The 14,222-nt window shown below is 44.0% G+C and overlaps 1 protein-coding gene across 16 annotated transcripts in view; it reads right to left on the minus strand.

Annotated features, from left to right (window-relative positions):
* Ep400 (E1A binding protein p400) overlaps nucleotides 1-14,222 on the minus strand; it is a 110,751-nt gene that overhangs the window by 42,710 nt on the left and 53,819 nt on the right. For all 16 annotated transcript variants that reach the window (XM_059249177.1, XM_059249178.1, XM_059249192.1 and 13 more), the window contains 9 exons: nucleotides 13,664-13,854; nucleotides 13,298-13,475; nucleotides 8,152-8,288; nucleotides 7,203-7,372; nucleotides 6,580-6,754; nucleotides 6,337-6,473; nucleotides 3,056-3,242; nucleotides 1,624-1,790; nucleotides 163-332 (listed from right to left, as the gene is read on the minus strand). In XM_059249177.1, coding sequence (XP_059105160.1) covers nucleotides 163-332; nucleotides 1,624-1,790; nucleotides 3,056-3,242; nucleotides 6,337-6,473; nucleotides 6,580-6,754; nucleotides 7,203-7,372; nucleotides 8,152-8,288; nucleotides 13,298-13,475; nucleotides 13,664-13,854 — 1,512 coding nt within the window. The remainder of the gene's footprint in view (nucleotides 1-162; nucleotides 333-1,623; nucleotides 1,791-3,055; nucleotides 3,243-6,336; nucleotides 6,474-6,579; nucleotides 6,755-7,202; nucleotides 7,373-8,151; nucleotides 8,289-13,297; nucleotides 13,476-13,663; nucleotides 13,855-14,222) is intronic.

A 14,222-nucleotide genomic window follows, 5' to 3' on the forward strand; every position in this document is an offset into this window, starting at 1 on the left:
AAAGTGTCTTCAACTCATCAAGAATTGCAGGCCACACTTTTGTGGGCCATTTGGAGGTTTCCAGACCCTACAGCAGTGGCTATAACACTCGGTAGGCCAGGAACAGACTGCCAAGAGCTTTCCCACAGTCTTCCACAAAAGAGAGCTGATTATGTAAGATACCTTTTGCATCTGGGTTAGCAGAAAAAGTAGCAATCGGTGGCCGTCCTCGAACCTGGCCCTGTGGGGCAGCAGTGGCTGTATTGGTGGTTGCCATCCGAGGCGGATGTGTGCTGGGGAATGCCACGGTGCGACCCTCGGGCTTCTGGCCGTACTGCACAGGCTGAAATAACCTAGATGCCCATTGGCCCAAGCAGAAGACACACAACATCACCACATCGCAGACAGCATGGGTTCTGGAGGACTGCCCCCACAAGAGACCAGCGGGGAAGGCAGGTTAAAGATGCACAGAGCAGGAGCAAGGGAGCTCCAAGTAACAGTTGTCAAGAAGCTTGCATCAAGCCTGTGGGAACTGCTGATAAACACTGTACTCAAAAGACTGAACATCTCAATTGGTAACACAGGAATACTGTTTCATCTCAATTACTAGGTATATATCAAAGTATGTAAAGAGAAAAACACCTCTGGCACATAATACCCATGTTATATCTACAGTTTAGAGTAAGAGCATAGAAAAATCAAATTCTCTACATATGACAGAAATACCAGGAGCTGGGAAGGTGCACAAAGTGCCCAGCTAGGCAGCTGATTCTAGTTTGATCATGGAGGTATGAGTTCTCTGACCAGAAAATGGAAGAACAGACAAGGAGCCAGCCATAGAAACCTTTTAACAAAGCCCAGGTAAGTACAAGTAGAAGGCCTTGTCTGTGACATGGCTACAGGCTTCCTGTATGAGTCTGTCAGGCTTGAGCTAAGCTGCTAAGGATGGCAAGCAGGTCACAGTCCCAAGGAAGCCAAGTCTGAAAAAAGAATAGGTTTCTGATCTGTACAAATGCCCTCTTTATTGTTAAAAAATAACAATTTTCTATTTTCCTTTTCCACCCAAGCACAGGATTTTGCTTCTTTCTTATCACTGAGTTTAGTCTGTTCAGAAGCATTTACATCCTGATTTCATCACCTCTCTCTCCTGCCTCATGATCTCCCTCACCCCAAATCATCATTTATATTGTAGTGTCACTTGTAAGAGCAATGACTTCACTGCTGTTCAGTGAATCCCGTGTCTGCCCTTGCTCTTGCCCAAGAGCATACTCTGCATGCACTCTTCCCAATAAGAGGTCTGACCTGGCCATGCCAGTTACTGCCAAATCAGACAACAGACTGTTCTCAGCCCTGACATCTCCGCAAATCCTAAAGCTTACTTTACTAAAGATAACCAAGAAAGGTGACTCTCAGGATTTACCGCCTCTATTTGAGTATCTTGTTAATGTAGTTGTGCTCACTGAAACCAAGGACATTTGGGACATGCTCAAGAACACAGCTTTTCTCATCACCACTGACTAACGAGGGTAAGCTAGAGGAAGGGAGTGCTTATGGCCCAGGCACTTGACTCCCAACCAGCAGAAAGTCCTTGGAGTAGTGGATATGCCAGATGAGCCACATGCTGCTTCTAACCCACCCTCATACCTGCTGGCCTTGAGCTTCATGGTTGCTGGCCGGGCTGTCGGAGGTGGTGAAGCAAAGACTTCCTCCATGAGTTTCCTAGTCACTTTTTTCTTACACAGTAAATCAGCCTCATGGCGAGTGATTTTATTTTCTAGCCCAATGAGGTCGAATATAGAAAGATCAGTTTCCTAAGAGGAAAAAGAAATGGAAAAAAAAAAAAAAAAACAAAGAAGAAGAAGAAGAAGAAAGAAAGAAAAAGGTAGGAGTCAATTGAGGAAGCTCTGTTTCACATGGTACGCCAAGCCCTCTCATGCTTGGGCTAAGTAAGATCATGTCTCCTCTCCTTTTCACAATGAGACAACAGCTGTTGGGCCTTCCCCAGTGTCATGTGAACAGAGATATTGAGAGACAATCTGGAGCTGCAGAGGAGCATATACAACCAGTCATCACATGAATAGTGCGGACACAAACAGCAGTTTGCCCCAGGAAAGAATAGGGGGCAGGTGTGGCCTCCATGTGATGATCAGTGTGTGGGAGTGACCCCTGTAAGGATTATTGTGGAGACTACTCAGTGCTAGACAGAGTAGAACCAGTCAGATTTATGACCACGGCCCTGACAATAACAAGTACCCTGCTTTCCACAGCACCACTAATGTATATATATTTCTTGGAATTTGAGATAACAAGAAAGTAGCATCACACGGAAGAGGATGAAAGACAAAAGGAGGGTCATGGAAGCCCTCACACTGCTAGGGCAAGTCAGGTGGTCCAGCTGCAGTGGCACAGCTGGCAGTTCTTTAAAGACACAGACAGAGTGACTGTGAGCCAGGAGCGACTGCAGTGCACTCACAAGAACAGTGAAAACCCAACTTGTTGTAGGAATGTTCTCATCAGCAACACTAATAGCCAGAGATGGAAACCACCTATGCAGCCATCAGCTGATGAAAGAACACACAAATGTGGCAGAATGCTACCCAGCCCTTATGAGGACTGACATTCTGACATACTGGAATGAGGATGAACCTTGAAAATACTCTAAGTGAAAGAATCCAGATACAATTCTGTGAGCTACACAAAACCAGTAAGTCCACAGACAGAAACTAGACAGGAGCTAGGACAGTTGTTCTCAACCTGTGGGTATTGAACCCCTTTTTTTTGGGGGGGGGTTGAACAATCCTTTCACAGATGTCACCTAAGACCATCAGAAAACAGATATTTACATTATGATTCATAACAGTAGCAAAATTACAGTTATGAAGTAGCAACAAAAATAATGTTATGGTTGGGGATCACCACAACATGAGGAACTGTACTACAGAGTCATACATAGCATTAGTAAGGTTGAGAACCACTAAGCTAGAGAGAAGAGGGGTTGGAAAGTGATCTATATAATCATGTGGATTTTATCTAGAAAGTACTAGAAGTCCTACACTACTTTTCTAAATCCTCTTACCTTCCAGAACTCTCTCTCCAGAACTCTGAGAATTAGAGAGGCTGACCGATACTGCAGAGAGCCTGCTGCATAGGAGGAGCCTGGTAACCGTGGCTCTACCAGCCCAGGATGGTTACAGATCCGCTGTAGCCGTGTCAAGACACTCAAGACACTGACAAAGTGTCCACTCTTCAGAGCTTCCTGAGTCCTGCTCACATAGAAGAGGCAAAAAAGTTCAATGTCAGAGGCAAATGTATGTTCATCAGTCTCATCATCAATTACTTTCCTAATCTAAGAAAACAGAAGAACTAGCAAGATTTCCCAAGACTGAGTTAGTAAATTAGTTACATTATACATTCAAGTTTATATTCCCACACAGGTCTCTACTGAGTCACTCCAGAGAGTCAGAGACAAAGGGTTAGTATAGGCCAAACCTCAAAGAGGACTGTTCCTTTGTAAAGGGGCCATGTTTCAATAACATCAGGATAAGTTCCCTGACACAGGAGTAGAAGCATCCAAGGTATGGTTTGACATGTGAAAGGAATCATTAAGCCAGAAGGTGGGACCAGAGTACCCCAGAAAGCACATCCCCTGATCCTGCAAGTACACAGTGGTGGATGAGATGCTGAGCAGGCCACAAGCCAGACCCTGCTGCAATATCAGACAGACAGAGACCCACAAGGCATACCAGGACCAGGGAGCTGCAGTATGGAATAGAGCTCTGGACCGAGGAAGGGGGCTCCCAAGGCAGGTAAGGAAGAATGGCATCTGGAGAGCTTGAGAGAGGGATGCAGAACCACAGTAAGAAGACTGCAGGCTCCAAAACCAAGCAACTCATCTAAAAGTTGCCTGGAAAGAACTGGGCTCAGGAGGTAGCTTGAGTTTCTTGTGGGAAGTGCCAGTCTTAGTTACTCCAGGGACAAATCAGGTATACAACAGAGAAAAGTGGGAGTCCCGAGAAACACTGCTAGGAGGAGAATGTCACAGTAAACCTAGCTTGGCAATAGGAAAGCCAGACACAGCCAGCTCTGAGTCCTGTGATAAGGGTCTCTGCATAGGCACAAAAATAGAATAATAAGCAAGACACACTATCCATCTAGCTTAGGAAAATAGTAGTGGAACATGATGTTTTAAAACAGTTGCCAGCCGGGCGGTGGTGGCGCACGCCTTTAATCCCAGCACTCGGGAGGCAGAGCCAGGCGGATCTCTGTGAGTTCGAGGCCAGCCTGGGCTACCAAGTGAGTTCCAGGAAAAGGCGCAAAGCTACACAGAGAAACCCTGTCTCGAGAAAAAAAAAAAGAAAAAAAAAAAAAGTTGCCAAGTTTAGCTTTGAGTGGACTAAGATTGGGATCTACTTTCCTGAGTCCACGAATGATAGATATTTCCAGAGAAAGGGTGGGTGTGTGCATGTGCAGGTGGGAGCAGAAAGGAAGCTCCCCCAGAAAGCCAGAAGCCATGAAAGAGCCAATATGTGTCTGATTCAGTGTTCCTATGCATCTGGACAGTATAATGTAGACATGAGAGCCTAGTCAGGTTTTTGTCTGGCAGTCTGAGCATCTAATGGTATCCAGAAACCTGGTTCCCAAATGCAAAAAATGGGGCCAAGATGCACAACAGCTTAACACACTAGCACTGAACTGTGGCTCAGAGAAAAGGAAGGAAACATGAAAAAGTCTCACTGTCACTCTACTCAGAGCAGGTGTCACAGAACCAACCAAAGATGTGCTAGGTCCAATGTCATAACCTCTTACACCTCCACAAATGATGACATCACTCCCAAACACAAGCACCTCACTACCCTGTGGGCACAGTCACATAAAACAAGCTAAATTCCCTGAACGATGATTTGTTAGAGCTCCTAGTGGAGGGCAATCTAAGTAATTTAAGGGTAATTGAGCCATGTTTCCCCCGTCTGCTGGCACCTGACCTCCACAGAAGCTCCATCCCCTTCCCACAAAATTACTTCTCACTAACTAGAACTAGCACATCACTAAGGTCAACAAAAGATGTCAATATCTTGCTGAAATATCTGACAGAAACAAGTGTTATAGCAACATAGCTAAGTATTTTCTGCTCAAGTAGCTTCCACGGTGTTTGGAGGGTTGATCATTGTGAAAGCTTTGAGGGTACATTCACGGCTCCTCTCCCATATTAGATGATAGGCTGAGGGTTTCATTACCAATGCAACTTGGCAAGGACTGCCAAGGGAAACAGCTTGTAAATGAGCAGCCATTCATTCTTATACTCAGTCCCAGAATTTCCAATAAGCCTTTTAAACATGCTGCAGCAATGCCATATCATTTCTTGAAGGCATTGAGGGAGCCACATGCTACCCCAAGAACTTTAGACATACATTACTTTTTCTTAGAGATTCACATATACCCTGTACTCAGCAAACAAAAAATAGTAGGAGGATGGCCAGGTTCTACTTGTCCATTATGAATGGGCCTTGTGCCCCACTGCCTCCTAACTTTGGTACAGCTTACATCATCTCTGCCCACGGCTAAGGCCTCTGCCTACAGCTAAGGCAAGTTCTTACAAGACAGCTTTGGGTATGTCTGATCCACAGAGAAACCCACAGCACCACATTATGTTCCTATCCAGAGTGGGAACCTATAAACCAGTTGAGTGAGACTAGCCTGATGAATATGGACTAGGTCCATTGCCAGAGACTGCTATCATGTGAGGTCATAGTAAACACATATGTGAACTTCAGAGTCTAGAGAGTAGTGTTTAAATCCTGAAAACTACCAAGTGTAAAATTAAAATCCACTGAACTTTATTGCACAGTTCTTGAATTTGTTTTAAACATAAGACACCATAGAGCACAAAAGAATCAAAGCAGCCATGGACAGGAGTCAGAGGATCCAAGTTGAGTCCACTGAATGACATGTAGGGCTACCAGGCAAGAGTTGGGAGATGACTCATTTAGGTCACAGGATGGTATACCATAACATGGATACTATGCCCCACTGGACCATACTGACCCAGTAGAACAGTGGCTACTTTCAAAGAGTCAACCAGTTAAGTTCACACTAACCACCCAAGCTAATGCAAGCAGCAGCAGCAGCAGCAGCAGCAGCAGCAGCAGCAGCAACAGCAACAGCAGAATAGACATCAGGCTACACAAATAGCAGGCATGCAGATAAAGCATATCTAATGGCAGAGTAAGCAGGAAGGAAGAAGGGATGTTCTGGAGACTGCAGAGCTCCTGGTTGCCTCGTTGATAAGCACACTCACTGAGGCAACAGGGTGCATCTGCTTCTCACTGCTGAGGGGCAGGTGGGCAAACCAGCACTTACCTAGGCTGTAGGATGACATCCTCGTACAAGGCCTTCTGCCGACTGGAAAGGCGGCACTTCAGAACATGCTCATACTTCCTGGTCAGCTGTTTTTCCACATCTCTCTTGGTTCTCCTCAAAATAAATGGCTGTGTGACCTGGAGAAAATAATAACCATTTTCTCCCCAAATAATGCCTTGGTGTATTTAGCAGAAGGCAGATATGCTTTAAATAAGTCAGCTGCAGTCACTGAAGCAAACATACCCTGTGTAATCTTATGACCATTTTGTGATAGTAATCCTGGTTTTCCTCATTGGGAGCTTTCAGGGGGAAGCTCAGATAAGGCCTGGAGATTCCAGGAATGAGAAAGTGTACCATGGTCCAGAGCTCCAGGAAAGTGTTGTGCAGAGGCACGTCAATCAGAAGCAGGCGCTGCTGGCTACAAACAAAATGAGGCAATGTTGGAATTCTGAAACACATAAGGAGGCTGCATAACTCTTCTCAATGGCAATGTGTGAGGAAAGTGAAGACAGCAACTCTACATATGCCTTCAGGGAATGGACAGGCACAGTGGTACACAGCACTTGGAGAAGGGGGTGGGGTCAGAGGCAGGTAGACCTCTAGGTTCAAGGCCGGCCTGGTTTACATAGACAGGTCCAGGCTAGCCAAGACTACACAGTGAGAACCTGTCTCAAAGAAAAGGAATGAACAAAGGGACTCTCGGTGTCTCTTAGGTACAACATGCTGTGACAAAGAAGACGGAAATTTCTTTTCACTAAATTGATAAATGTATGCAATGATTTACATTTCTTTAAGAGGAATCCTTAGGCAAGAACAAAGAATACTTGGCTATTTGGAAAGGACAGAACACTTGAGTGAGGTCAGACCTCTGCAGCTTGAAGATGGCTTCCCAGTGCCGCTCAGTCATGCCCTTCACCCGCTGCATTTCATCAATGACAAGGCATTTCCAGTGCACCCTTGAGAAGGCGGTGTAGCCCCTGAAGAACTGCTTATAGGACGTGATGCAGATGTGAAAACTGTTGGGCTCAGTCCACTCCTGCAATACAGAAAGAAGCCCCGACTTCCCTGAAACCATCTGCAGAGCACTGCTGGGCAATCACACTCAGTCAAACTACACACATCACCAGCCATCCAACCCATTCTTCACAACAACCACACAAGAAAAAGTCCTTCTAGAGCCTAAAAGACTTTCATTTACAAACTAGGCTGCTTTAGAGGCACTAGAAATTATCACTGGGAAAACAGACTACCGGAGACAATCCTGTCTTTTATAGTGTATAATCTAAACAAGAAAGGTAAGAAATGCAGATATCTACACTGCAACTAACTGCAACAAGATTTTTAAAGCAAGAGGAGAATGGGCTGTGGTCTAATGCATCCCCACTGAGGCAGCATTAAGAGTCGAACCGTCTCAGTTCCTAAGAATGAGTCAGTGAGATTCTATGTTAAGAAAAATTAAGATGTCTAGCTTTATTTCATGCTTAATTATTATTGTGGGGCATGTGTGAGATATGTTCTGTATAGGCGTGTGTGCACAACGTGCATGTAGGAGTCAGAGGACAACTTTGTGGAGTTGGTTTTCTCCTTTATACCTTCACATGATTTCTAGGGATCAAAATTAGGTTGTCAGGCTTGTGCATCGAGTGCTTTCACCTACTGTGCCATCTCTTCAGCCCCTGCATATCATATTTCAAAGATGCTTGGCTAAGGGTGCTCATTGGCACACCTCTTGTCTAGGGTATGTGAAACTCGGGTGCATCCCCAGCAGTGCAAAACAAAGTAAGGAGGTTGGGGGTGGAGGTGGTGTGGCTCTACCTGTCTCTTTGCTTTGAGTTCTCTATGGCTGCCAACATAAGAAAGAGTTTTGAGGCCAGGACACCAGCGTTTCAACTCAAGTTCCCACTTGAGTATGTTACAACTCCTCATGACAACAAGATGAGGGCCCCAATTACCTATAAAAGAAAAAAAGAAATCTGTGAGACCCAGGTATCCAAGCTGAGTTTGAGCAGAACCTTATTAAATATGTGGCCCATAGGAAAGCAGACACCAAGGAGACAAAAACTATCTGCTAGCATAATTACACTGCCCAGAATAGGAGCAGGTGTGTCCCTGATGCACTACGACTGCTGAAAAGAACAGACAATAAATCCATGATCCACTGACAACCATATGAACTTTTATCAGGAGCAGATGAAGGAGACCTGCTCCCTCTTTTTCCCCCAGGGTACTCTTGAGGAGGGAGAAGTGAAACATACGTAGATAGAAATGGAGGAAAGAGATTGTTAGAAACACAGGATAGCTCAGGAGGGCCTGGGTCAAAACCCACCAGTCCCTTATGTCTCTTCTAAAAGGCTTTTAAAGGAATGCAAAGGGGTTGAGCAAAAGACCTCCCTTCAGCAGAGCCCAGTGCAGACCATCCCAGACACCTGGTGACCATTCATGTGGTCAAGCAATCCTCTAATGCAGCCCTGTAAAGCAAGCTCAGATCTCACTAGGAAGCTTTTGTGGGTTACCACAAGCACAGAAAGAACTCTGGTTTATTCCAGGTGTGGTGGTGCATGCCTTTAATCCCAGCAGTGGCAGGCAGAGCTTTATGAGTTCGAGGTCAGCCAAAGCTTATCTTAAAAAAAAACAAACAACAAAAAAAGAACTTTGTCTATAGCAAACAACTCCCCAAAACAAGAAAGCTGCTGACCTGGGACCTCGGACTCTAATTAATCCTTCCCAGTAGCAAGCGCCCTACAGCCCAGATAGACAGGCAACTCCTTAAGTACCCACTTATAGGTAAAAAATAACCAATTGACTCAATGATCGAACTTAGCCTGAAAATAGCATTTACAAGTCAGTAGGTGTAACCCAGAAAGCAAATTTCAATTTCTGTGCCCTAAATGAAATGAATGCAATTATGGGTCAAAGACAGAAATGGCTGATTTTAAGATAAAGCTGTACTTCACTTATCTGTGGCCATTGTTGAAGCATCACTACTGATTTTGAAAAGAAACTGATCAAGAGAAAAATCAACCACTATTTCAACAGAAGTTTCAGAGGAAAACTTAGCAGAAGTCAATAAACTTTTTTTTTCCTTCTTGGTGGCAGTGCTAGAAGAGATCAAGCCAGGATCTCTTTAAACACTAGGCTGAAGAGATGGCTCTTCCAGATGACCTAAGTTTGATTCCCAGCACATACATCAGGTGGCTCACAACTACCTGTACCTGCAGCTCCAGGAGGATCTAACACCTCTGGCCTTGATAGGCACCCACACACAAAAACACATACCTACTCACAGACACACACATATACATAATTTAAAAAGTAAAAATACCATCTTTAAACTCTAAGCATACAACCTTGCAAATAAAGAAACATGACCAAACCCAAAATGGCTTTCTCTCCAGAAAGTAAAACAGGATTAAAAACCTAAAGTGAGGCTAAAGTGATGACTCAGCAGTTAAGAGCACTACTGTTCTTGCAGGGGACCCAGGTTTGTTTCCCAGCACCCACAAGACAGCTCACAGATGATTTTAACTCTAGTTCCAAGGGATTCAATGCCTCTTCTAGCCTCTATGGTCACCAGGCATCCACGTGGTACACAGACATTCATATAGGTAAAACACTCATACATACATACATATAAAAAAAAATGAGTAGAGTTAACATATGGGGACACTGAAAAGGCCTTGCTTGGCACACATGAGGCCCTGAATTTAATCCCCAGAATAAATGAATGAATGAATGAACAAATAAAAAAATAAATAAATAAGGTTGGAAAAGTGGCTCAGTGGCCAAGAGGGCATGCTGCTCTTGCAGAGAATCAGAATTCAGTTCCTAGCATCGATGTCAAGTGGCTCACAACCACTTGCAACTCCAGCTCCAGAGGATCCAACACTCTCTTCTGGTTTTCAGACAGACAAAAAATAAATAAATAAAAATAAAAAATAAAGTCTTTTTAAAAAAGGTAAATTCAATATATAATATAACCTTATTATCAAAATGTCCTTATGTAACAATACCATGTACAATGAGTATACAATGAAGAAAATATTATTATTACTATTTTTTTTTGGACAGTCTCACTATGTCGCCCTGGCTGGCCTGAAACTTCCTACATAGATCACTATGGCCTCGAACTCAAGAGAGATCAACTTGACTCTATCCCAAGTGCTAGGATTAAACACATGTGCACCATCACATCTAGAACAATGAAAATTTCTAAAAGCATTTTTCTTTAAAAAAAAAAACAAAACCCTAATATGTATATTCTATCTACAGGGTACATGCCACATGCCTGTTAGCACCTGGTATAAACACTGGTTATCAGATCCATAAGTAATGGTATGGCAGGGCTTGATTAAGTAACATTTACTTTACTTAGAAACAGTCCTATTGAGTAAGAGTAGCAAAGCTGGCACTTTGGGCATGTCAAAGGGATGCTTTTATATGCTTAAGTTCAGTAAAAGTTCTGAACTTAAGATGAAACACAGTAGATTCAAAATTTCAATACCCACTGGTGCTGAACATGTCTCCTGAAGATAGGATAGACTTGTGTATATATATAATAAAACATTTAACACACTTTTGTCTTAAATAATACAATAAAAAGGCAGAGTATTTATTTCCATCTTGAATTAACAACTACATATGTGAATCTACTTTAAAATACTACATTTAAGCCATGGTGATACCAGCTGGGCATGGTGGGACATGCCTTTCATCCCAGCACTTGGGATGAATGGACCTTGAAGGCTGGTCTACATAGTGAGTTCAAAGACAGCCAGGCCTATGTAGAGAGACTGTATCTTAAAAAAAAAAAAAAAAAAGAGCCCAGAAACCAATCTACTTGTATAGATTAAAAACTGATGAGTCTGATAAGATGGCTCAGGTGAGATAAGTATGGGCACTTGCCACTAAGCACGCAGATCTGAATTCAATCCCTGGGTCCCACATGGTAAAAGTAGAGAACCAACTCTGCAAGCTGTCCTCTGACCTTGACAAATGTTTGCACATATGTACACACAAACATATACAGAAAGGGAGGGGGGGATAGGGGGAGGGATGGAGAGAGGGAGAGAGAGAGGGAGGGAGGGAGGGAGCAAGAGCCTGAGAGGTAGCTTAACAGTGAAGAGTGCTTCCTGAATTTGGTTCCTAGTACCCACATCACGTGACTCACAACTACCTCTAACTCCAGCTTCAAGGGATACAACGCTCCCATGGGCAGCAGCATCCACAGGGCATATATTCAGGCAGAAACACATAAACAAAAATAAATAAAAATAAAAACTAATTATACAATTAAGCTTTTTAATTCAAAGGACAAACAACAACAAAAGTCCAATATGAGGATGATGAGGCAGGTCAATTTTTCCTGCAACATGGCAAGGACCTACTCTGAATTTGCAATGGAATAATGGAACAATACACTCCAAAGGATAGGAAGAGCAGCTTTGCAAGAAAAGGTACCATAAGATCGTGTCCCAGCTCATAGTACTCTTTAAATAGCTAGCTCCTAGCCGGGCGGTGGTGGCGCACGCCTTTAATCCCAGCACTCGGGAGGCAGAGGCAGGCGGAGCTTTGTGAGTTCAAGGCCAGCCTGGTCTACAGAGCGAGATCCAGGAAAGGCGCAAAGCTACACAGAGAAACCCTGTCTCGAAAAACCAAAAAAAAAAAAAGCTAGCTTCTACAGCATCAGGCCCCTCAGGCACAGAGCCAAGCACTGGCCCAAGGCAAGCTACAGGGCAGTAGATAGAGAGCTGACCCTAAAGATCAGACACGGAGCTACCTGAATGCATGCATGGTCATGATAGCTGGGCAGCCCAGACCCTCTAGGCAACTACACCACTCTCTAAGGGACCTAAGAAACACATCGAAAATGTGTTCTACTAGAGAGAACAGATCTGACAAAAGAGGTTAGATGAGTGAACACCCTACAACTCCAAGAAAATGTTAGCAAAGTACTGTGAGCTACACAATCAACTGCTCCCAACTAGGGAACTAGAGAAATGGCTCAGTCTATAAAATACTTGCTGAACAAGTAGGAAAACACGAATTCAGATCCCCAGCATCCACATAAAAGCCAGTTGTGGTAGCACATATCTGCAACTCTAGGGGAAAGAGAAAGGGATCCCCAGAACTCACTGACTAGGCAGTCTAGCCAATGGCAATTCTAGATTCAATGAAGTCATGCCTCAGAAAGTAAGATGGACATCAATAGAAGAAAATATTCATCCCTCCCACCCCAACCTCTCACTGCCAGGCAACCTCTGGACGGACGGACACAGACAGGCGGATGGACACACACGGACACACAAGACACACACACACACACACACACACACACACACACACACACACACACACACACACACACCAGCAGGAGGGGCTTCGATTAGCACAGAAGCAACATTGAAGCCATTTTGCTGCCTGCACACTAGAGTAACAGCTGCAATCATAAAGCTGAGAAAAAAGCCTGTGGGTGCTGCATTTTGAATAAGCATTAAAATTCTTTCATTCAATGTTAACTGTGAATGAGTTTTTGTTTCTTCATGCAAAAAGTATTTCTGTTTTCTTTTTTTTGGGGGGGGGGTTTCAAGACAGGGTTTCTCTGTGTAGCTTTGAGCCTTTCCTGGAACTCACTTGGTAGCCCAGGCTGGCCTCGAACTCACAGAGATCTGCCTGGTTCTGCCTCCCGAGTGCTGGGATTAAAGGCATGCACCACCACCGCCCGGCTCTGTTTTCTGTTTTAGTGGACAATTTCACTATGTTGTCCAAGTCAACCTCAAACTCCAGGACTCAAGCAATCCTCTAGCTTCAACCTGAAGTGCTAGTACTATAGGACTGCACCACCACTCCCAACTATTTTGAGTGTTTTACCTGGCTCAGATAAAAGGAGAGAAATAGAAGAGGCTGAAGAAGTCTTCTCCCTCAGATCCAAACACTCTCCTAGTGGAAACTGAGAGACTCTTACCTTCATTACATGCAAGGTGAGCAAAGAAAGCAATGATCTGCACAGTTTTCCCAAGCCCAGCTTCATCAGCTAATATGCCATTGAGATTCTTCCGGTACAGCTTGGCCAACCAGTCAAGGCCTATCTTCTGATAGTCTCGGAGAGCACCATACAGCAAAGATGGAGCACTAAACTTCACCTATAGTGACAAGACAGACCAGCCAAAGAATGACTAAGCAATAAGCACCCTTTCTCACAGCCTAAATCTAGAGGCTGTAAAACACACCTATAGGACAGTCCCAAATGATTTATAGAACTGAAGAATAGCAACTGCCTTTTCTAGCAATTTCTATGGAGCCTGTTGGGAGGCAGGAAAGATTTCCTCACCGCAGTTGTGACCCGGGCACTGCCTTTAGGGAGAATGGCTTCAGCCACAGCAGTAACTTCTGTGATGTCCTTGGTGTTAGATTTTCCAATGCTCATTCTCTCTGCAGCTTTAAACTGATCCATGATGAAGAGTGAGTCAATGAGAACTGAGTCCCTCCGGCTCTCCCTGTCACTAGGACAGTCTTCCACATCTAGAACAATGAAACAGATAGAACTAGGACTGCTATGAGTTTTATGAGCCTAAACATGGGGGGGGGGGAGCAATAGATGGCAAGGAAGAATACAGAACTGATACATTTTTTTCATTACATTCCATTTTACACATTCACAATAACATGAATGATTGTTAGGAAACATCACAATCAACTATTATCTGGGACTCAAACCATAATCTACCCAACAGTCTGGTGTTCAGGAAATGGCTCTGTTGATAGGGAGCCAATAATGTGGACAGAATTACAAGTATCTCATGTTTAATGATCTCCCTTCTATTACCATCAAAAAAAAGAAAAATTAGAAACATCACCCAAGTTTGGAAACAAGGAAGAAGTCTTCGTCT

This window comes from Peromyscus eremicus, chromosome 23 (assembly GCF_949786415.1).
Source record: "Peromyscus eremicus chromosome 23, PerEre_H2_v1, whole genome shotgun sequence".
Lineage (NCBI taxonomy): Eukaryota > Metazoa > Chordata > Mammalia > Rodentia > Cricetidae > Peromyscus > Peromyscus eremicus.